At 40.2% G+C, this 25,348-nt stretch overlaps 1 protein-coding gene across 2 annotated transcripts; it reads left to right on the top strand.

Annotated features, from left to right (window-relative positions):
- The first annotated feature begins 173 nt into the window (after window positions 1-173).
- man1b1a (mannosidase, alpha, class 1B, member 1a) lies at window positions 174-20,373 on the top strand. 2 transcript variants are annotated; one of them, XM_079363720.1, is made up of 14 exons: window positions 174-473; window positions 1,568-1,710; window positions 6,975-7,083; window positions 7,778-8,301; window positions 8,737-8,858; window positions 9,042-9,160; window positions 9,676-9,867; window positions 10,752-10,900; window positions 11,148-11,336; window positions 11,795-11,985; window positions 12,461-12,581; window positions 12,913-13,107; window positions 14,915-15,046; window positions 16,528-20,373. In XM_079363720.1, exons 2-14 carry the CDS (start codon window positions 1,609-1,611, stop codon window positions 16,735-16,737), a joined length of 2,355 nt encoding a protein of 784 aa, XP_079219846.1. In that variant the 5' UTR covers window positions 174-473; window positions 1,568-1,608; the 3' UTR covers window positions 16,738-20,373. The 2 variants fall into 2 exon arrangements, with proteins under 2 accessions (XP_079219846.1, XP_079219845.1); XM_079363719.1 differs by having other exon boundaries at window positions 8,716-8,858.
- Window positions 20,374-25,348: the final 4,975 nt, after the last annotated feature.

Below are 25,348 nucleotides of genomic sequence, written 5' to 3'. Positions count from 1 at the left end.
ACTTGATGCTCTAGAAAAGAAAAAAAAGATACATTCTATAATTGAGGACAATCCAAGTAAAATGAAGATTATTCTTCAATAATACATCCACATAACAGGAAACATTGTGTTAAAGGGTTGACGACACACTGTAAATAGAAGTAATAACACGTGCTTACGTCACATGACGTACTGCGTCATCCCGTCGTCAGCTCTCCGCCTCTGTGTCTCTCGCTCTCTGTGGCTGCTCAGTCGCCAACTTTAGCCATGCTTCCCCCAGTTTAAATTCTCTGAAATGTCATTGAGCAGCAGTTTGTTTTGAGTGACAGTCAGTCGAACTGCTTTGTAACGCGTTCGCTTTTTTGACAGCTTAACTTTGTTACGTCGCCTTCCGGAAACAAGCGGAAGAGCAAGCTATCACCTCGCAGCTAGCTTACAGCTGTTTAGCTTCTGGGAGAATAACATCGCTGTGAATCAGCCCACCAGGCACAAAGGTGAGGGGGAGACACCTGGATGTGTATTTAGTGACATATTTATGAGTGTGGGTGTTGTTACTGTTGAGACAATAGTTAAGCCTGTTAATCTTAATTAGCTCGTTGCTGTAATAAATTAGCCAATAGTAGTTTTTTGTGAAACATAACACAGAACAATTTGTAGTTCTTGTGAATTTATAAAAAACAGTAACGGTGTCAAGTTGTAGAGACATCGATTCAAGTCATGTCAGCTAGCTAGCTGCATGGGTTATAATAAGACAAACACATGCTTTTACAGTGTATTTATTACTTCGCTATTATTACTTCTTTATTTTGAAATTGTTAGTATTTACAGTCTGTGATAAATATTTATATTACATACGAAGTGTTTAGTTATCATCACATGCAGAGTGTTACCATTTAGAAGTCGTATAAGAAGACAAACAAGAAGTCTTTTCAAATATGTGGGGTTTTTGGGGGGTTTTTTCCACTGATCACACATTATTATTGTCAGCTGTCCATGGTACTGAACAGAGATAGATATGTTTAATTGATCTTAAAAGGTCATATCATCATATATAGTTGAAATACAGTTTGTAGAACATGCCTGCCTCATTACAACAGTCAGATAAAATAAACAAGCATTTTTACTCATTTCAGCATTTAAAAAACTTTAAAGGGCCTTTAATGTTTCCGTCATTGTTTATATAAATACTTCAATCAATCAAACAGTGTCTATTCCTGGATTCTTCACTGTACATTTTTAACACTTCATGAAGTGCCAGAAGTAATGAACATTGCATATTTTGGAAATCATCATAATCGTACTTTGGGTCATAAAAGACATTCCTTAGGTAGGTAGCGTGACTTTTTTTTTTTTTTTTACCTGGTTATGTTTCCTTTTGATAGTAGATAATAGATCAATTTCTGTCTTATGACTTCGCATCAACTTCAAACTCAATCAAGTTTTTAACGTTGATGTGCAGATAAAAATGTCAAAGGCTTACATTTGAAAAGTTGGAAACGGTACTGTTGAGTTTTTGAATGATATAACCTTCATGATCGCAGAAAGTTCAATTCCTGTGTCTTCCGTTTTCTCACTTTTCCTTCTATAGTGCTGCTTCTATGACCCACAACTGTCCACCCCGATCAGAGGATGTATCCACCTTCCAGAAAGGACTTCATCTCTCTGACACTCAGTGATCCGCACAGTCACTCTTACAACAACGGGAAACACCGGAGACAGTCCTGCTGGAGGGTGAGTTGCCTTGTAGGGCTGGGCGGTGTGCAAAATTGTCTCTCTTTAGAGTTTTACAGCTCTGTAATCGAGCCTGAGTTTAAAAGAAAAAAAGTGTGAGAACAGTCAACACAAGACTGCTGTAACAGTTTGACTTTGATCACACAATATGTGTGTGTAGTTTCTCAGAGATCACTGCGGCTGTACCACTAAGGTATGAGTCGTTGCTATGGTGGGAAAAAAGTGAAATCTATAGATAAAATACAGGCCAGGCAGTTTAACTATGAGGCCCATTCTAAACACTGAAGCTATTCACAGGTAAAGAAAAGCAATAAACGCTTTAAAATGTTTAACTGGTTAAGATCAAATCAAGAGAAGACGTTCACACAGAAACTGCAGACTACAGTGCAGTATTGTATCGTAATGTGTTCCTAATGCAACAAAGAAAATGAAGGTGCCGTAGGAGAAACTATCACTCACAGGTTCTGGAAAAAGAGGATACATGTTTATGTTAAAGTGAATCAGGTAATTGCTCATCCAAGATCATAAAGAAGGCATTTATTTTCAGCATAGAAGCTTAAAGCAGCTCCAGCTATTTTGAATGGACCCCAGCTGACTGCTTCCTCGTGATCACTGGTTCATATTCTTCAGCAAGATGGAAAAAGCATTTTGCAGCATAATCATCGGGCGATTATTTACACTTCAAACAGACTGTATAAGTTACATTAAGAGTTCTGCGTAAATGAGCTGAAGTTATCCGACTAATTGTAGAAGGCCATCAGGCATGATACCCTCACTGTATTTGGAAACGATGCGATGAATGAGTTGTTTGTGGGTCTGAAACCTTCACCTGTAAGGAGTGTTGTAACACTGAACCCCTCACACTTACTCTGTAAAGCCAACTGAGGCCCCTTTGGGAAACTTACCTACACAGACTGACCATCATTAAAACATCAATGAGTCCATTTTTAAATGATGGTGTTCATATCTGCAGTAGCATCACATGAATGAATTGATGAAACATTTATCAGATTAGGAGCTGTAATAAGGTTTCCTACCTTACAAGGACATCCTACTACTTCCTTTTAGTTGTCACCCATCTTTGATTAGTCTGTCGTACATTTTCACATATTTAAATTTAGAAACTTTCTTTTAATCTCTGACTGACTACCATATAGTGTGTGTGCAGAAAGGCTTCAGCTGTAAACACTCTTGGTTATGCTTCTGATCTGTTCACTGAGATATAACATCTGTCTCCATGACACATGTTTTTTTTTTTGGTAACAAATCGATTCCTGGCTTTCAGTCTTCCTTTCATACATCTTCTTTGTTGTGAGGCAGCCTGCCCTGAACTTTCAAACTTCTCAGATAGAAGCCTCCCCTCAACACATTATGTGTCTGATTACTGCGGTGAGATAAAACAAATTCAGCGCTGCTGCGTCTCCTTCGCATTTTCTTTAATCTTGTTATCTTTACTTTGAAATGTCTTCTGCCTCTCTCTCTCGCCTCCTTATGCCCTCTCACCATCAGCCTCTCTCGTCTCCTTTGTTGGTTTTGATCTTCAGCTTTTGCTGGCATATTGTGTTGCACTTATCAGAGCATGTCTCATACTTTTGTTTGCTTTTCTTTTGCTCTGGGGCTTTTCGGTTTTTAAGCAGGTTTTCCCTTTATTATCTTGTAAAACTGTGATTACAACCTCCCTGATTACTCGGTGCAACAATTTGATAGTTTTAATGTCTAAAGATGGAAATGTCTCTCAAGTGCAAAGTGGCCATGTGATTGTTTCATCACACCTTTAAATATTAGCGAGATACAGTATGTCACCAAATGCATCATTTACAGTCCTGCACTTTATGCACAACAACGGACATCTACAGCATTAAAGAGTTATCCTTCAGCAACACCAGAATGTGTAATTATTGTTGATGGAGAGATTTGGGATCATTTTGCTGTTGATTGGATCTCTCTCTCTCTCTCTCTCTCTCTCTCTCTCTCTCTCTCTCTCTCTCTCTCTCTCTGTGTCTCTCTCTCTGTGTCTCTCTCTCTGTGTCTCTCTCTCTGTGCCTCTCTACCTGTTGTTTGCTCTGACGATGTTTCCTCCTCTCTCACTTGTGTTGTACTTTCTCTCTGTTTGTTGCCATCCATCTCCAGTTTCAGAAAGAACTAACCACACACCTACAGCACAAAAGAGTAGAGACGTTAGCACATAAAAATGTTTGTATATGTGTATCAAATAATTGTGATGTCCTGGAGCATGTTCCTGTTAGTTTTCAAACACTCACGTAGCCTCAAAATGATTTAGATATTGTCTTAAAGATCTGTTCTCAACCACGTTTGCATTCAGAAACTGTTTTGCTACTGTTCTTAGTATCGTTAAAATCTGCAGATCACAGCATGAATATATCAACGATCCTCTTTGTCTCGAGTCTTTCTATCGTTCTTTTTTTTTTTCTTCTTCATGAAAGCAAAACAGCTTTGTTAGCTCACATTAATGTAATTTATTGGTTTCCATGAATTGAAAAGGTATAGCAGCTCAGTTATCGACTGATCTGTAACCTTTTATTTCTGCAGTATATCAACAGACGTTTGGCGTACAAGGCCGGCTTTTCAGCAGAGACCTCAATCTGGCTCAGAACGCTCCCTGTACGCGTGGGTCGTCAAATTTGATGACGCTTTATGGTCCTTGAGAAAACTGTTCTCTGCAAATCATGCTCCTCAGATTGCTTTCTTGGCTCCGTGTTTCTTCTTACACAGCAGAAAACACACATTCATCTTTATAATGTGCATCACCTTTATTTCAGTGGAAAGTCGCAAAGAGATTAAAATCGCTTAAAGATATGAAAGCCAATGAGAGGATCACTCTACGTGATTTAATTGTATTCACATTGGTTTAGTTCAGTAATTTCAAAGACATGTACTCAATGTGACTCTGGAGCTTACATTAGTGTGTGTGTGTGTGTATGCGTGCGCGTGTGTGCGTGTACGTGTGTGTTTTCAGCAAACCTGCAGAGTGACTTTCCTTTCCTCCAGCTCAGTGCACAAAGAGGGAATCTACCATTGTCTGTTATTTGTCCCCTCATCTCACAGGCTTCTGGCTCTGCTTTGTTGTCGTCATGGGACACCTGTTATAGTTGCACTTCACGCTTCAGGTCATGAGACGACATGTGCACAGTCCATGACCTAAAGAAGACTTTGGCATTCAGTGTGAAGCTTTTTTTAAACTGTTTTAATTAGTAAACCATTTCATGTTTGTTTTCCAGATCAAACTTCAAACATGGAAAAAGTATTTACAGTTCAGACTCAGTTTGCATCAAAGGTCATTCAAATAGATGATTATTTAGACAAATGAGACAAGTATAAGAAATGAAGGCCTGTGAGATGTGTGTTATATAGTCAGTCAATGAATGAACTGCAATAAAGAATAAATTAAGGTAACCATGGCGACATCTTCTCTAGATTGTCTTTGAGGTCCAGTTCATTTTATTTTCTGCAGGGGAAATAATAGAGTAGAAGAAACGGATTAAAATTATTTCATGTGAATTATTTCTTTATAAAACATGTTTCTTGAGTGAACGTCATATAAATCTTCAAAAAAACTAGTAAAACATGTTCCTTTTCTCTGTTTCTGATTGTGTTACTGTTCACCAACATTGCAGCTCATGGCTGTGTTCTTTGTTTCGAAATAAAATAACAGGAAGAGGAAATAAAACGCCCTTTCAGAGTAATATTTAAAAGAAAAGTCTCTGAACATAAAGACTGAACACTTTGTTTACCTCGCTTAAATCTGTGTCCATGAAGTACAACTTCACCGCATAACGTTGCTTCTTCGTTCTAATTCAAAATGAGCAACGTTCTGAATCTGTTTTTTGAAGGTTCTTACTTCAATAATAATCTACATCTCATCCCCTCCTGACGGCTCAGTATCTGACTGTCCTTCAGTCAAAAATGAAACCTACATCTTATCTGCCTCAGTCACTGCAAAAACTCCAATCTTCAAAGTGCATGTGTCTGCTTCCTCTTCAGAATTATGTGATTACACTTAAGACCAATTCAATCTCTTATTTGAAAACATGAAAAGTAAAAAAAAAAAAAAAAAATAAGGCATGCATTACTAATGCATAAATAAATAGATCTGCCGATGAGGTAAGCAAACTTTACTTGTGTTGAGTGTCTAGAAAAGAAACGTATTGTCTGAGTCAGTAGTTACATCTTATTTCAAAACACTCAAACTGATCTCTATCAAGGCAGGCCTCGTTTCTGCTCGTCTCTGCTTATCTGGAAACAAGATGTTCAGCTGGACTTGTCTGGTGAATGTGGCATGTAAGGATCATTTGATATTTTTTAATGGCAAATGAGACAAATGTATAAATTAGAGTTTTTGCAGTCTTCTCTTTTTTTCAAAATACATTTTAAAGAGAGAAAGTTTTAAATGTGTCACCGTCCCAGTGTTACCAACAGACGACTTAGGTTCAAATGTGTCCAATTTTTTAGTCAGTAACCAGCTCGTATAACAAAAAAGCAACCTATTAGTACTGGAACCAAAGCTTTTCAGAGTTATAACCGCTCTCACTACAATAAAAATGCTTTACTGCCAAACTTGTCAAAAGACTACAGAGTCTCTCAGCCAAGCTGTCTTACAAAAAAGCCCAGGATCTGTCTTCACAGTGCATTTGGATTCAACTAGCATTCATATGAATGGAAAAAAAAACCCAAAGTGATATGTCTACAAAAAAGAAAACATAACTGCAAGTCGTGGTGAATAATGATGTTCCGCTAATTCTATGCACAGTAAAAGTATGACGTTATTAAAGACTGAATATGACGATGTGAAGGTGTTATGCTGAGTGAAGTTTAGCAAAGTGAAATAAAAAAAAAGCCTCCTGAGGGCGAGTCTGCTGTGTGTTCCGTCACAGCTCAGAGAAAATGGCTCAATAGTTTCACGGTGTTGCACAGGTGTTAATTAGTACAGGTAGCAGAGTCTCTTGCCTGTTAGCATTTTCCCCTCAGAGACCCCAGCTCTGGCCCTCCCTCTGCACCTCTGCTTGATTTGGTGAGAATGTTTATTTGTGAGCTATCAGGTGGAGCGAGATGTGGCGTTTATTCAGGGTGAGACTAACGAGGAAGGCCATCCGACTTCCACTCTTCTGTTTTAAAAGAACGTGTAAAAAGATGTTTAACATGTTTTTTTCAGAGGGTGAAGGATTTTAAAATGAGCTGGCAGAGGTTTAGAGCCGTTTGTCATGTGTCTGTGTAGTTAGCGCTTGGTTTTGTATGTCTGCCTACAGAAATGGAAGCAGCTGTCACGGCTCCAGCGAAGCCTCGTCCTGTTCCTGCTGGCCCTGCTGCTCATATTTGGACTGCTCTCCTTTCCCAGCCTCAGCGAGCAATGGAGAGGTAAATAATGCCCACATACACTTTGAGCCAACACACACATACAGATACACATGCTGGCAGAGACACAGTCTGTCATTAGTTTAATGGTGTTGCTGCATGGCTACTTGATTCTGATGGGTTGGATTGACTCATGTCATGTTGCTGCAGCGAGGCTATACTGCAGTAAATCACTAAACCTCCATATGAGACGATTTGAATATTTCTCTCTTTGTTTAGATTTATTTTGGGATCATTTTTGTGGCACCTGCCTCCTGCTTTAACAATTTTAAACTTCTACCCGTACAGCATTTCATTTTCAGACCACATCCACACTAAGATTGCTAAGTCTGAAAATGCTTCTATTTTCCCCCTGTCTGAGCTTTTTTTTTTTTTTATGCACTAGGATATTTTCACCACCAAACTGAACTCTCTAAAAATTGCTCCCGAGAGTACATCAATCGAATACAAGTTGCTTTTGAGTATTACGAAAACTTGGAAAAGACTGATTTCCCATATGTCTGTTAAGACTCCATCGTTGGCTGAGTTATATAGGAAGACAGCTTTCTGTTGTGATCACAGTGAAGAGTCTATTGTAATGTATGTCACGTCATTTCTTAGAAGATGCTGGACTCAGTTGGACATGGGATGGACATACGTTGACATGTTTCTTTTTCATTCCTAGTGCGTCTGTGTTTCCCTGTGTGTCTGTGTGTAGGCTTGTCTGACAGGGACGACTGGTTGGAGTTGAATGACAGAGAGCTGGACGCCGTTCTTCCAGGTGTGAAGCCCTTACTAGGACAACATGTTGGTAAAGCTCCGGTTGTGGGGCCAGTTTTAGGGCCAGATGCAGGACCAGTTATCCGTCCAGATGCAGGACCAGTTATCCGTCCAGATGCAGGACCAGTTATTCATCCAGATGCAGGACCAGTTATCCGTCCAGATGCAGGACCAGTTCTCCGTCCAGATGCAGGACCAGTTCTCCGTCCAGATGCAGGACAAGTTATCCGTCCAGATGCAGGACAAGTTATCCATCCAGATGCAGGACAAGTTATCCGTCCAGATGCAGGACAAGTTATCCGTCCAGATGCAGGACAAGTTATCCGTCCAGATGCAGGACAAGTTATCCGTCCAGATGCAGGACAAGTTATCCATCCAGATGCAGGACAAGTTATCCGTCCAGATGCTGTGGAGGAGCCCAGAGGACCAATCGTACCCATTTTGCCCAAACCTCCCATTAAGGTTAGACGTGTTTTAGTTTCACTACATTAATGAAACATGAAGGAATTAACTCTTATCTGCAATTAATTACCAGAATGTACAAATAGACCTACTATCACTGCAGATATCTGTTACATTGCACATTGTGTTCAGATCACAGACAAGTCACACAAAAAAACACATTCATAAAAAACAAACATAATCTGCTGTGACATTGGTCTGAATCTTGGATTTGAACAGTTGACATTTTATTCAGGTATCTCTTGTGTTTGTGAAAAAGGTTCATCCATCACTGGTGTCTCCAATTCTTTGTTAATGTTTTCTTCACTGCTACTCAAAGAGACCATATGGTTAAATATGATTTTATCCTTTTCTGCAAGGTGTTCAAATTCTCTGTTTTCTTTCTAAGTCCAGCCGTTTGGTTGTTTTTCATAGAAGAATTTTTTCCCCAACAAGAGAGGTCCACCAAGTCTGCAGAAAGATGGAAATACGTCTGACACAGTCGGTGGAGAAAAGAAAGAGCAAGACGTGGTTCAAGACGAAGGGGAGGAGGAGGACAAATACAAGAAAATAGTCAGGTGGCTTGTTCGTTTTTTACGAGTTCAACTGTGCATTAATTAAATTAAAAAGATTTCACTGTGAACGTTGTAATCATGTTCCAGCTGCAGGACCTGTCCTGTGCTCTGATGCAGTATTGAAGAAGCAGTCATAAATAATTCACCTGTAAGACTTTTTTTTTTTTTTTTGCCTTTGTCATGCAGTTGGAGAGGAGCAATGATTGAAGCCGACCAAGCCACAGAGCCTCCCCCCTCGGCCAATGACAAAGAGGCAGCAGCTCCCCCAGCCCCGGTGAACCCTGCTGATGCCGTCCCACTCGAAGGTAAATAAAAACACTGAACTCAATTATTGATCCCAGAGTTCTCTCCACGAGTGAGTGAACATGACAAATTAAGTTTGAATTTCTCAACCTATAAATGAAATCGTGTTGTTGTCTTTTTAAAATCATAATCCACATGTTGTGAAAAGTCAGGAACGAAAACAACTCAACTTTACACTGACGTTAAACAAAGAAAACCTACAATTCTTCTATTTATTTCCTTGTATAACTGACGAACACCAGAAACTTTTCTTACTTCTTGAGTCCACTGAGAGACTTTTTGATCTCAAACAGATTCTGTAACTTCGTGTTCTCCATGTCTGCTGGTGTATGCTCTTTAAAGCCCAACACCTTTGTTTTACCCTAAGTCTGATGAGATGCAGGGTGACACCTTGCTGTGCTCAAAGAGTAATGACGGAATATTCACTTTACTGAAAACAATCGGAATATCTGATTGAGGGAGACCTCTTTGCTTTGATGGTCACTCTTTAATTTCAGATTCATTCTTCTGTTTGTAGTTTCGGCTGGATCTGTGGACAGACTGGAGGCTGTACGAGAAGCCTTCAGGCATGCATGGAAAGGCTATAAGAGCTACGCCTGGGGTCACGATGAGCTCAAGCCCATCTCCAAGTCGTTTGGCGAGTGGTTTGGACTGGGTTTGACGCTCATCGATTCCCTGGACACCATGTGGATTTTGGGCCTTAAAGAAGGTACAGTTTGTCACTAATTCTTTATGACACCATTATAGAGATGAGATGTTGAGCTCTGGTTCATAATAAAGTAATTTCTTATTTTATGATGTCTTTGCTGTTATTTGCATTCAGAAAGCTTTGTCCAGCTGCATACAGCAACTTTATTCTGAGTTATCTGAGTGAGAACAAGAGTTGGTCATGTAACCCAGTTAGCCGGACCGCCTCACGCCCCATGTACAGTACAGAGGCGATAGTCCTCGTTGCAGCAGCCGTTGATTCCAATCAGACCTGCCCTTTGCTGCACGTCATCCTGCTTCTCTGTCCTCTCAACATTTACCATCGCTCTTCAGCTGTTCTTTTCAAAAAAGGCCAAACAGTCCAAAAAATACATTTAGAAAAAATAATTATCACATTTTCATTAAAGAAAAGTTACCGAACACAAAAGTCTTTGCTGTCAATTCCAGTTCCTTAAAGAAAGAAAAATGAAATTGGTCATAAAATGATTCTGCAGGTCTGACCTGCAGAACTGGACCTGACCTGTAAAGAACTGGAAATCATAATCAACCATAGAAAGTCAGATCAGTGCATCTCTAGAGCTAGCATAACACTCCTCTGCACACTCCTTAAATCAGTTTGGAACTAGCAGCTCAAGGCTACAAGTTTGGTCAAAATGTGCACCAAAAAAAAGTATATTTCAGTAAGCTTCAATTTTTAATGTTCCAGCTGTATTTCAGAGTGTCTTTCTAAATCACTGGACCTAAGTCAGTTGCAGAATTTGTTACTGACCACTTGAGGATTTCAGTCTTTGCAGAACCCTTAATAAGTTTTCTTGACCTTCCTGTAAAATGTTTGTTATAAACAGCAAACGTCTTTTCGTCCCTCTTCCCTCCTTCTCCCGTCAGAGTTTGCAGAAGCAAAGAACTGGGTGGACAATGAGCTCAACTTCAACAAGAACGTGGACGTGAATCTCTTTGAAACCACTATCCGTGTCCTTGGGGGACTGCTGAGTGCCTACCATCTATCAGGAGACCAGCTCTTCTTTGAAAAGGCTGTGAGTCATAGATGTCCAAAAGTTTTAGACTTTCTGCTTGTTGACTTTTTCATGAAATCAGATTCAGACATGAATTCAACCCACATAAATAAATCATTTTGTAGACATGATGAAGTTAATGGTGCCTCCGCAAGTTTACAGCTGATACAGACGGAGTTGATGTTATTTTAATGAAGATTTCCATTCCATAGTTTATCCTTATTGGTCAGAACTCGTCATTTCCCCCTATTTTTTACTCTACTTAAAGAAAGATCTCGGGTCCAGGTTGATGCCTGCCTTCAAAACCCCCTCAAAGATCCCGTTCTCAGACGTCAACATCGGAAAGGGAACAGCACACCCCCCTCGATGGACCACAGACAGCACGCTGGCCGAGGTCACGAGCATTCAGCTGGAATTCAGAGAGCTGAGTCGCCTCACTCAGGACCCGCAGTACCAGGTCAGTGTACATGAGAGGACATCTGTAGCTGTGCGTTGAAGTGTTTGTGTCCAATAATTAAGATCAGACTTTACTTCCTATTCTTTGAGATGGAGCAGAAAAAAAGATGGAGCGACTTTATGTAAATAGTCTCTGGGTTTACTTCAAGGTTTCCGATTCAGTCAACGTGAGACATCAAGTACAGCAGATAGACACTTGATCTTGACGGAAGTTAGACGAATGAGTGAAGTTGTTTTTAGTCCTTTATGTTGTCAGATTTAAATAATTACCACACATAACCCTCAAGATTTTTATTCCACATCTGGTATAAGTTTCAAGAAAGGGGGAAGTTACTTTGAATGATGAACCATAAAAACAGTTTTTCTATTCACACATATTAGTCCACAGAGTGGCTTTAAGTGGAGTCGGACATGAAGGTTCACTATCTCACGGTTAGATGTGTTTTCTTTCTTTTATAGGATGTTGCAAACGAGGTGATGAGGCTGGTCCACAAGCTTCCAGGCAAACGTGACGGCCTCGTGCCCATGTTCATCAACACCAACAGCGGCCAGTTCAGCAACAAAGGAGTCCTCACGCTTGGCGCCAGGGCAGACAGCTACTACGAATATCTGCTCAAACAGTGGATCCAGGGAGGAAAGGCGGAAGAAGAGTAATTCTAGCCTTACCTCTCTAAGTTTATGTTTGGTGATCGTGAGTGAAAACACCAGAGTTAGAGGTGGAACATGCAAATCATAAAACACAGTGTTAATCAATTCAAAGACCAATAACAAACCTTGATGCAGAGACATATTTTTAATATTAAAGTTCAAAAGAAGTGTCAGGAAGTTAGCGGAGCGGTTAGGAGATTTTGCTAAACAGCGTCCTGGTTTAGCTGCAGCTCAAAAACAAAAGCTCTTATATCACAAATCTGACAGTGTTTCCCAGAAACTAAGAATGAAGGCAGACAGGATGACAAAAGTTTGTGTTCCTACATGATCCACTTCCTGTATTTAATGCCCTCTGTTTCATCCATTTGACCACAATCAGAGAAGTTATGTTCCAAACCCTTTAACAAAGTTTTACATGTGCAGTATGATGCTGATACATTCTGACGTCTTCATGATTTCTGTTTCTGTTTTGTTCAGCCTGTTGAATGACTACCTGCAGGCTGTAGAAGGAGTGAAGAAACACCTCGTGAGACAGACGGGGCCGAACAGATTGACCTTTGTCGGAGAGTTGAATCATAACCGCTTCAACCCTAAGATGGTAGATAAACTCAACATAAGTTTGTGTTCCTAAATCCCAAATGCATGCTGCACATTATACATGGATCCTAAAATGCACGTGTTTGTGAAGTATCACACGCAGAGAAATAAAATCTGTTAGAGGATATATTGCACAATGAAGTCCCATCCACAGACACCGAGCGCCTTGTTCGATCAATAAGTCAGCTTTTGTTGGATCAGTCCGTGAGCAAGCTTGTTTTCAGTCGGTCTCTCTATCAGCCAGTCAAATCAATTCCAGCCCCTATCTTTATCTCTCATCTCTTCTCAGTGTCGTCCTTCTCAATTATTTCGCTCTCTTTTGTCCACCACAGGACCATCTCGTGTGCTTCCTGCCAGGAACATTAGCACTGGGGGTTCACAATGGCCTCCCAGAGGACCACATGGATCTGGCCGTGCAGCTGATGGAGACGTGTCATCAGATGTACACTCAGATGGAGACTGGACTGAGCCCAGAGATCGTACACTTCAGCCTGCAGGCCAGTGACGGCCGGGACATTGTTGTCAAGGTAACGATCCCAGCAGATACTTCCTTTTATAAGGGCATTCTGTTATCATCAGTGTTAGGCTCATAATATAATTACTTTACTTATTACTCCCTGCCAATAGTAATTTCTTACACAACTCTGTGGCGATCTGCCGAGAGGAAATACGTTATATTACTCTTCATTAAAGGTTCAATATTGAATAGTTCTTTTTCACTTGTAGCTGTCACAGATTAAAATCCAGTCTTGGTTGTTTGGTAAGTATTGAAGGGCTACAGCTGTCCTGGCTGCCGCAGAGGGCTCGTTAGTGGCGTTTATTTCCACGAGCTTCAAGTTGTTTTACTGTCCTCAGTTGCTGTAAGTTCTAAAGGAGGAGAGTCTCAAGTACCAGGAAACAATTTGTATCTGACATCTGTTCTTGTCGCGTTTCCTCTCGACAGAACTAAAGTAATGAGAATAATCACAGCCACTGAATGTAAACATGTTTGCTTCCATCTTCCACGCTAGCCAGGGTTGCCAGGTATGTGTGACACCAATTGACAAAACAAAAAACCAAATGACCTAAAAAGAAGCCTGATTCCAGGGAAAACCACATACATAGCAACATTAATCTGAAGGTTGTTAAATTTAAATCAGAAGTGGGCTAACAACAACAACAGTAAGGTAGTACTGACTTATTTTTGTGTGGGCAACTCTTAAATCATTACAGCAATTTTATTACTAATTTATTCCACAAATCGTTACTTGTAAAAGTCATTTTATTTCTGTAACACGTTATTGGTCATTACTGCCCAACACTAGTTATCATTATCTTGTCTTTTTTCACTTCTTAGTTTGATGTGCTGTCTGATTTCTTCATCTTTATTTAAATGTAATACCATTGTTTGATCGAAATCTAACTCAAACGACCTTCACAAGCTTCAAATACTCTGCTCGGGAACTGACTTCAGAGAAGGTTACGCAATGACAAAAACAATAATTGTGTCTATAATGAAATGTCTCAATTTGTTTATGCACGCTCTCATGTATGAAATAAGATAAATGAGTAAGAGTCTGATGAGGGAGCCCGCTGAATTCAACACTCATCAGCTCGTATAAATGTGTCGTGGGAGTTTTGAGCGTAACCTTTCTAACCCTCCTTAGTGCTCATTTTATTTTAAATTGACTCCCCAAGTTTTTTTAAAGGATCCGATATCTCTGTAGCCGTCTCAACCGCTGCCTCCATTAACCTCCAATAGAAGAAAGAAATATTTCAAACATTTCAGGAGCTCATTCTCATTCCAGGACTTACAGCTAAGGAAATGAATGTCGCATTATAAAGGCTCCACTCGTTTATTCGCTGCGAGTAGTGTGAAATGAAACGTCCACGGTCTGAGACATTCGTTTGTCCTGTGGTTGAATTTCCTTCACTGTTTAGTCAGTGATGTCAATAAACGTTTGCTTCGGAGATTCTCTCAACAGTAATAATAAACATAAAATCTCATTTCAAACTACTTTTATAGCTTGTGGAAAATAGAAGTTAGGTTGTCGCGAGTGCTGCACTGGGTTAAAAAAAAATCATTAGCATAAATCAGGTGATCTTCAAGAACAGGGGACAGAAAGTCAAATGGCTCCTTAACCATTACAAAAAAATGTCAACAGGGATTAGTCCTGATGAAGTTGATGATGAACCAACAGTCGTACTTTTAAATTCTGTGTCTGTCCCTTTAAACGGCAGGAAGGCACATTGATGATGCTTCCTTGAGTTGATTCAAAGTCACTTGGTGAATTGAACGTGGTTGAGGCTAAAATAAAATGTGTGTGTGTGATGTGTTCTTGTCCTTTCTTTCAGCCCGCAGACAGACACAACCTGCTTAGACCAGAGACAGTGGAGAGTCTGTTCTACATGTACAGATTCACCAAGGACACCAAGTACAGAGACTGGGGATGGAACATACTGCAGAGCTTTAATAACTACACCAAGGTACAGGCAGCACACGCCACAGCCGACATGACTGTGAAACTACTAGCCTTAAAATACAACATAAGCTAAGCTACATCTTACTGATAAATCATTATTATTAGGACTTCACAAGGTCAAACTGAAGAGCTTCATTAGGCCTACTGATGATCATTTTATAATAAAGTTTGTCTCTGAAGGCCAAAAGTTTTTTGTTTACCTGACAAGTTTCGGCTACTTTGCTTCTGCAGCCTTCATCAGAGGTGTCACGTGATGTTGGTGTGACCTCATCTGTGTTGATTTATGTAGGTTTTGCCATCCCACCTGACATGTCAGGTAAACAAAAAGCTGTTGGCCTTTAGAGACAAACTTTATGATAAAACACTAATAATAGTTTGAATGTATGGCATACAGAACTCTTCGCGTGCATAGATTAAACGGCGGCATGAAGTTTTCTGTCAGTTTGTAGTCCTTTTGTTGATGTTGTCTTTCCTTTATTGACATAAAGACAAATATTTATATCGTCGAGTAGCAGACTAGCTCCGTCTGCTACTTCTGCGTTGTTTTTTTACGTCACGTCTTACCTCCCTTTGACAGCGATAGGCTCCACCTTTCTTCACCTGAGAGCGACTTTGAAAAAAATTAAGTAGTTAAGCTACTTGCATTACATCAGCTGAATTAAGCTACTGTGTGAAATTGCAATAAGCCAATCAATAATCTTAAATTCACATCAAGGTCCAAGAAAAAAACATGAACTTATTGTGCCACATAGTCAGCTATGTTCCTATAAATTAAAAACAATGCACAAGAAAATATGACTACTTTTCACTGTATCATGGGAAGAGGTGCATTTACTGTTGTTGAAATATTTTTTTTATTTTTTACACATTCAGCAAATTTTCCAGGCAATCTACTGGAAACCTGTCCGCGTGCGACCAGTAGCTCCCAAGCTATCTAGATATTGTCCGGAGTGCATAAGTGAAAACCAAGTCAATAAGCTGAGTTGAACAGGGAGGTTTTCCAGGACGTAGCATTGTGAAAAATTCCAGGAGGGAGTTCTGCAGGGTGGGTTCTGCCACACCGAAGGCTCTGCCCTCGAATGTGTGTAAGACCATGTGGGACATAAAGAGCAAACGAGTGTATGAGGATCAGAGGTCAAGAGCGGAGTGTAAGGGAGGAGGTCAGAAAGATATTAGGGGGAAAGTCCGTGCTTTAATGATGAAGATGTGCATGAGAGATTCTTTCTTATTATTGAACAGAGTTTATGTACTGTGACTGGTTTTCTTATTAAATGTATTAATCGCCACAAATACACACATCACCATAACTACACATGTCCTGCAAAAAGCTGTTAAAACAAGAAAAGTGATCATATAAGAAGTCATTTTTTTCTGACTTGTCAGCCAGAGCCTGATCTTTACCACACAGGGTTTTCTGCTATGAAGATGAGTGTCAGAAGGTCACGTTCTTGACTTTTGTATCCATAAAACAACTCTATCGTGCAGGTGGCTGATGGGGGCTACACGTCCATTAGCAACGTCCGAGACCTCACTAACCCCGGACCCCGAGACAAGATGGAGAGTTTCTTCCTGGGCGAGACACTCAAGTACCTGTACCTGCTCTTCTCTGATGACATGGAGCTGCTCAGTCTAGACAAGTACATCTTCAACACAGAGGCTCATCCTCTCCCCATATGGCCCTCTCCACCAAAGTGATATTAGCTCTCACAGAAGCTGTCTGTATAGATCCGGCCGGCGTCAGTCAAACGCTGCTTGGCGCTCAGACGGGAGCGTCTCTCCACACAGGACTGCTGTGTTGAGCAGAAACCAGATCTTTGCTGTCCCCTGTACTGTGCTATGTGTCCATGTGGAGGGATTTATTCTGTGCATATTTTCCTTTTTCTTTATCTTTCCTAAGGAAAAGGTTCACGTAAGAGCTGGTCTCTCATGTAAAAAAAACAAAACAACAACAACACTTTATTTTATCCGGTCCAACTAGCTGGATCTTCCAGGATACCGGATGGCAGTGGGAGGGTTTTACTTCTTGGTTGACAGGGTTGCTATTTGTATTTATTAATCTGGAAACAACGAGGATTTCACACTGTGCTTGTCTGGAAAACCCGAGGCACACTTCACATCCCAGGCTCATGGTTCTAAAGACATCGAGGTATTGCTTCAGTTGATTCACCAGTGCATTGGGTGCAGTAATCAATATTGGAAATCTATGGAGCGCGTTAAGCTACATTTATGTTTGAATGGATTGCTGTGGTGGAGGGATCACGTATTGTTTGTGAAAATCATTTCCTATGGCCACAGCCAGTGTAGCTGCTTGTGCAGAGAAATGACAAAGAGGGGTTACGGTGTATTTGAGTGTGTTTACCTGAGGATGTCTGGACCCGGTTTAGTCCCAGCCTAAGTGTGCACGAGCAGAGGGCAGCTCGAAGAAGTCTAAAGATCTTAGTAAGAGATAGTTTTATACATGAACCAGGGCTGAATGGTTTTTGATCTCCATAGCGTCATCAAGCAGTCACCATTCAATTGATGATGAATGAAAATGTGTTTTCATGGAGGTGTATTTATTCTGTAAGTGAGTTTAGATGAGCTGGACTTACCCAGTTAAAGATTTTCATCAGATTGTGTTGTATTTGCACTGGTTTGACATAACAGGAAGAGATGGTTATTAAAGATGCTGTGGAGGGAAAATTCATCAATTTAAAGCCACTCTGTGTGTAACCATTCCGTGCTTCTGTGACGCTGCACATGCACCCGCTGATTCATCGTCCTATCATGGGCGCCGTGCGTAAGAAATGAAGGTTGTGGAATAATTGTCTTCTCCGGTGAATGCGTTTGAGTCATTGCTGTTTAGCGATCTCTGACAGCTTGAAGGACAGAACTTCTAGGTTTTTTGGGGGGGGGGGGGGGGGGGGTTCTGGTGGCGGGACCCAGATCCTGTTATTCTGCTTATTTTATCACTTTGAAACGCTTCCATCCAAAAGATCTTTTTTTTTTTTTGCTGTGAAGTCGTCACAGACTGTTGAACAGAGAGCCATATACTGAACTGCGTCATTGAATGTGCACTACATTTGCCAATGCTCTGCTGTGCCTATTGAACTGTATTGTGCTACGGTTGTTTTATTGTTTTGTTTTAAATTGCTGCTGTATCAGTGGTTTCAATGTGTGAAGTGCTGCGAGTGAAAGTTACATTCAGAGTAATATTTTCTCTTTGGATGGATGTGTGATGGATTAACATGGCTGTTAATATTTTTGTGTAAATAGTCTCTGACTTGATTCAGAATGTGTCGGATGATGACTTCTGTTCTTAAAGCCCTCTCCCATCACATCGGGAAGTTTGTTAGAAGCACACTGCTTTACTGTATGATCACTACTCCTGTTCTTACATCTTGGTTTTTCTAAGAAAAAAATCATGGCAATGTGTCAAATGTGAGCCTGATTGTAGTGATTAATTAGATTTCAGGAAGGGGATCCACTTTGTAATAAGGATTCATCCTCTGCAGAACATCATTGGTTGTTGTGACGTTGAAGCTGCAGACGTGCGGCTCTGTCTTGAATACCGTGTTGATGAGTTCAGTCCTGTGAGCTGCGAGCGTCTGCAGTGTAACATTTCTGAAGACGGATCTCTGATGATTAAGTGGTTTTCTGTTTTTGCAATCTCTTTTGATTGCTCGTAATGTTTTTCTTTTAATATCCTGATTATCAAATTGATTTAAAAGAAGCTCTATAATGATGTGTGAAGAACATCTGTACTGCTACCTGAAATTAGCTCATTTGTTATATTTCACAGTTTATTATACCACATTAATTCCTGATGAGTAAGAAATGATGATTAAATGAAGGAATTAATTTCAGGCTTGCGTTATGGAGTCGACTCAGCGTGTTTCTTTAAGATCGAGTGTTAAAGCGATCCACTTTCAAAGCAGACGACATCAGTGAAGGCTCAACAAGCTGTCATGATCTGTCCAGACATGTTTTCAGAAAAGTTGCTGCCTTGAAAAAAGACCTAGAAGTAACTACAGTGGAGATTTTATTGTTATCATTTTAGAAAAGCTTGTAAGAACTAAAGCCATCTAACACATGACATGAAGTGGTGATGAACCAGGCTCAATCATTTAGAGAAAATAAACCTGTTTGGATTGAGTTTGGTGAGCGATATTCTCACTTCTAGATTTACAGAAACGTCGACCATCATCCTACGTTTCTCGATGCCTCAGCCAACCCAACAGTTTAGAGCGACTTGAGATCCAAGGCCTTGGATTTATACCTGAAGACATAAATCCTCACAAAAGTGAAATGTCATCCTCAGAGGCTGCAGAACAGCGGGGCGCTTTAATACTAACTGTAGTAAATATTACTTAAGAAGAAGAAGTAGATCTTGTTTGGGTCTACTTTGTGTGGAGGATTGATACTCATTTGTGCTAATGTGAGTGTTACCTGATGAAGAATGGTGTGTACTGTAGGTGTGTGTGGGGGGTTGAGTCCTAATAAACTACAATAGGTGTGTTAGTTTATAAAATAAGAGAAAGGAAAAGGGACTTTTTACCCATAAAAATATAAGATTGCATCTCATACAGTCATAAGAGAATAAAATGAAAATGATGTGAATACTTCTCTTATAATTTCCTCTATTTTTAGTCGCTCAGCATAAAGGACCAGAAATGACTCATCAGGCTTTCAGCTCACATCTGTCTTTTCTTATATTCCATTGCTGTATTGGGTTCATTTGTTCATTTTTTGCTTAAAATCTTCTAAACTTTCTCTTATAAATGCTGATTGGCCTAATCTTCCAATTTTGGATAACGATGATAACTATTACTGTAAGTGTGATTTTGATAGAATTAAAGCCATAACATCAGACCACTCTTCTGCTTATCATGGATGTGGGCAGTGTTGTTGGTCAGTGTCTTGCCTGCAGAGGTTCCTGCCTGAGCGCTGTGACCCCGTGTAAGGAGCCGGAGACACCGATCCATGATGTTTTGGCCGGTTCAATCGATTAATTGAGCCCTACTAAAGGGAGGAAATAAGCACATCTTGACACAGGAAGTCCTAAGTCAATAACTCATCTGCATGTTCTGATGACAAGCTGACATGAAAATATTTCTTTCTCAAGATACTTTCCCTTTTTAATCAAACATAATATAATAATCCACAGCTAAAACGGTTTTTATGCATCGTTGTCATGTTTCTCGGTTGCACAATGTTTTCTGTCATGTACTGAACCCATGCTCACTGTACAGATGACTGATTGAGCACTTTGTAACACAAGTTGCTGCTTCTTGCAATGTTCATATTTTCTTCCTGCCAACTCATTTTTGAAATAAAGCGTTTCAATAAACATTTTGTACTTTCTTTTATTCTGAATTGTATTTTTTTTTTTCAAGTAAAAGCCTGAAGGCTTTAAAGTGCGCTTCAAAAAAAGCCACATCATAACCTCCTGACTGCACCCTCTGCCTTTCAGATGTAACACACACACACACACACACACACACACACACACACACACACACACTCACTCTAAGGACTTTAGTCTTTGTTGTCTGTTCACAGTGAATAAAACAAAAGCTGATGACAGAGTATGCTTCATGACAATGTTTCCTAGAAGGCATGCACAGTGTTGGCTGAATTGGTAAAGACTAAGTTACAGCAGAGGCTTGTGAAAGAAACTCGAATCTTGCCGTTGTCTGAAACTATTTTGAATATTTTCGTACTTGGACGCCACAAAATGAGAGTCCACTCGACACAGAAACTAAAGAGAGGGTTACCTGCTGTAAACGGTGCCTGCACAAAGCCCTGGCCTCAGCTACCTTTGGGGTGATCTGCAACAGTGACAGAGAGCCAAGGCTCATCACCCATCATCAGTTTGTGACCTTACTAACGCTTTAATAGGAGCAAATCCGTAGAGCCAGGTTTAGACATCTTGTGAAGAGTCATCTGAAGTCAGGAGGCTAAAAGTGAACATCAGCAGATTAATGCATGTGGTTTCTTAATGACATGTATTTACAATCACACACCCAAACCATCAGATCCAGCTGACTCTGACAGATGAACGCTTGTTACTTTTAGTTCTCCAACAGCAGGGGGCAGCAGCAGCGACACGTCATTGATCGCACTTAGAAACATGGCTTGAATGTATGACAGATTAACGTTTTCCTAGTAATGTGCGTAAGAGGACTGTACTTGGAAATGTTTATCATCTTCACATAGTAAAGTCAGAACAAGTGTACACGTGGAGTGCTTGGAGTATTTGATGGGTTTACATGAGTGCATTTGCAGCATTGCATGGTAATACAACGGCGGTATGCATAAGGTCCGAATATTTTCTTCTTCTTTTTTTTTAAACTCAACTTATTTTGCTGTGAACTCTTTTTCTTTCCCTCCCCAACAAAACAACTCCTGCTGAGCTTTATCTCCGTTTGCTTCAACACTTTGCAACGCGTGACGTCATTTGCCTGTTTGACTGACATAGTGATTCAGTGTTCAGCGTCAAATGTTCTTTCTTACACTGCACACCTTAACAGCGCGTGACGGATTGCCCCGCGTGCTCGGGGGCGGTGACACACAGGTGAGCTCAAAGCGGTTGTTCAGTGAGGCAGCCGTCACGCGCTGCTCAGTGTGTCCTTACAGTGATAGTGAGTCAGAGCGACTGCATGCTTTTTATTCTCTGACGTGTTTGATGCTTTAGTGCTGAAATATTTTAAACCTTTCATAATTATTGGCCTATGGATTCGTATTATGGGCAGTGGCTGACTGTGTTTCGCTTTGGTTGAACTGCTGCCTGCAACACAATGTAAGAAAGAAGAACTGACATAAAGAACAACTGAAACACAAAAAAGGTCCTTATAACAGATCTGACTAGTAGTGTTGCTCTCTGAATCCAACCTTTCACCTTAAAGAGACATCAGTGATTTCCAGCCTCATGATCGTCGTTCCTGTTAGTTAACAGAGCAACATGCAGCATGTGTGACATTAAATTTTAATGACAAGGTCAGTAAATGCAGATTATAGACATGACATGATAATGACATACATTTAATTTGGTACATCATTTTTGTTTACTTCAGCCTCAGCACTCTTTTCAGTTCATGTCAAGTTGTCATTTGTATTACAGGCCATTCAATTTAATGTTATGCCCCAGGTTCTTTGAAATTAAAAGTTTTTCGACTTTTCATGGACCATAATGTAGACTTTAAATGTTTTAGCCAGAAACAAACACAAGTATTACATCATATAGAAGCACCTGTATCAATTTTCTCACAGCATGCAATCAGGATTTAAATTCATAAATTGAAGTTGTGTCCGTTAAACCCAATTGTTTGGTTTACACTGATGTAAAGTATATTCACAAACATACAAAAACAAAACACCTCTGCAAATGTTTAAGAACTCACACATGCAGCCTAGTGCTGATGTTTCATTCAAGATTACCTTGTAGTGTGAGATAGACTGGCTGTCTTTCTGTAGTGAAATGGTTGGTGGATTTTAATTTAAAGTAATGCCGACAAACCAGAGTGAGAGCTCATTGCAAATATAACCCATAATTCTGTGCAAACACACCCACACAGGATCCCTTTAGATTGATCCCATAACATTTTTTTTTCAGCCGTTTCCAGAGAGGGATTTAGTACGGCAGCCAAATGATTTAGACTCCACATTTAATCCAGCATCTTTAAATCTTCTGTGTATAATTAGATTTGGCTGTTTCTCAGGTTTACATTGGATGTCTGACTGGAGGGATACTGCGTGAAACTACATCGTAGTACTCTGTGATTTGGCTCACAGAGTTGGCCTGAGGCTAAGCGCTGCATCTCCATCCCAGAAGAATGTGGAAACGGAGTTTTTGGGCAACTAATTGTTGTCCTGGGGGAATTGGAGAGATTTTCACACCAAACTTCAGCTGTCTGTGAACCTTTTGCCAACAAATTGGGATGACTAGATATATTGCATTATTTCCTTTGCATGCAATATACAAGGTGCCATAAGCATGCATGCCATTAGCATATAGCATGTATATCTCCCTGCCTGCAGGGGATGTGTCTTAAGCAAAGTTTGGATTTAAAGCTGGGAGAAACAAACTTTTCATGGTAGTTTTATTAGTGAGTTTTAAGAAAAGTTAACAGGAATTTGCAAACAATTCTCAAAAGGAGCCAACATAGGATCATTGTTTGTACTCCATAGAATCAGGGATCTCAACATTCATGCTAACTTGGTGAAAAGGAATTGCTCACTCCATAGATCTCCAACAGAAAGCCTAAAAATACATTCTGTTACATGTTTTTTTTTAATTATTTTGACATTTTTACCAACAGAGCCTTTGTTTCAGGAAATTTAAATACAATGATGAACAACTGGAACTGCAGGCTTCTTAAAGGGTGAAGTTAATCATCTATCCTCTCCATCTTCCCTTCCTTGGTCTCTCTTCTCCTCCACCTCAGTGTGGGATGATCCATGGGTGGTCAGACTCCCAGAGAGAACTGTGATCACTGAGAGCTGAAGTCTTCTTAGCAGTTGGGGACCTGGGCATCAGGCTGAGCTGGGAGATGTTATCTCTCAGTTAAATGTCAGCTGCAGCCGTGCGTTCGCTCAGATGAGAAATTAGAAACGAAAGATGAGGGGGAATGAAAAAAGGAAGGGAGGGAGGAAGAGTGAGAGAAGCTCAAGTCACTGTTTGTCAAAATCAACACATTCTGATTACCTTGCACCAGAACAAGCTAGACACAGACATAAAACATTCAACTATTGTACTTCACAGTATAAACAAAAGGTGACCTAATGTTGATGACTTCAATGAAAATATTCCCATGAAAAACAACTTGTCTCATTAAAGCAATTCATGCTGTTAGTGTTTAGTAATCAACAGTTCAGAGTTCATTCAATTAAAGATCTATTGTTAGCGTAAACGTTCAAAATCAGCAATCCTTGACTTAACTTCACTTGAATGTCAGAAAGAAACGTCACTGTAACAACTTTGTTCTTTTGTTTGTTCCCTTCTCACCTGACAAATTATCTTCAGGACGTGATAGTATATACATGGTTAGGTTTGATATTAAAAACCCCACTCAGCTGTTTTGGACGCCGCTCAGTTTGACAGATATGAGATCAGTTATCAAGGCAAACCAACAGGTGTTGCAGCGATGGAAGCAGGCAAGTGAACTGGTTCAGATAGAAGTGATTCTACTGACCTAAAAAGCCCCTGCATATAATTAGGGTAGATATTGATGATGCTTTTGAAAAAAGGAGAGAGGTTAGAATGCAGCTGCCCCATCTTTACTCCATGGCCAGGTGTTTGTCTTCGAGCAGTTCACAACTTTTCCAGTCTGTGTGTGTTGCTGAAATACAATTCAAAATGGGCAATGGGAATGTGGTTGTAGTAAGTATGATTAACTTTTTGTGTTGTACAGATTGGCCAAGGGCTAGCTTAGCACATAGTTTAAAGCAGAACAAGGCTACTAATGAGGAAAAAGGCCCTAATCCAGCTCTTACACTGTATCATATACATACAATCTATAAAAGTCTGTCATACACCTGCCAGGTTTTTAATTCAGAAAAAAGTTTCCAGAAACTCCATGTTTGAGAAATCAGTTTACATTTAATGAAACATCAGTATTATCATGTTATGAATATGATCATATTATTAGTATTATCATATTGCTTAGCTGGAAGGACTCTTTGATAGAACCAGTGTAGCAGTTTGTACTCCAAGTTTTTATTGACTTTGGACTCATCTGTGTACTGAGCTCACTCCACCACAAAATGAAGAATGCACCTGTTCTCCTTTTCTCTGTTTGTTATTTATTCTCCATCCACTGACAAGACCGAACAATAACATGTCAAGTTAGATGAAGAATCTGTGTTCAAAAATCACGTCTCTTTTCCAGCTTGGTAACACCCCGTAGGTATTTCTGGCCAAGAGTAGCGTTGCAGAGTTCTGACTGCCTGGTTTTTATTCAGCAGATCAAGTAGATTGGCTCTATCTGCTCGACAACATGCCGGGAGGTCGGGGCCGATCTGAATGTGCACATTTTCCAACACACTCACAACACACCGCATCTCATGATTGATGTCTGGCTTATCCCAGCAGATTATCTGACGAGTAATTTGCAGCAAGCTAAATGATCGGCCTGAACACAGCGTCTGTGTGTGTGTGTGTGTGTGTGTGTGTGTGTGTGTGTGTGTGTGTGTGTGTGTGTGTGTGTGTGTGTGTGTGTGTGTGTGTGTGTGTGTGTGTGTGTGTGTGTGTGTGTGTGTGTGTGTGTGTGTGTGTGTGTGTGTGTGTGTGTGTGTGGGTACTGTGTGAAAGTGTGTCATCCCTCCA

Source organism: Symphodus melops (assembly GCF_947650265.1).
Source record: "Symphodus melops genome assembly, chromosome: 16".
NCBI lineage: Eukaryota > Metazoa > Chordata > Actinopteri > Labriformes > Labridae > Symphodus > Symphodus melops.
Note: the sequence above shows the minus strand (reverse complement) of the source record. Positions and strands in the feature narration are given on the sequence as shown.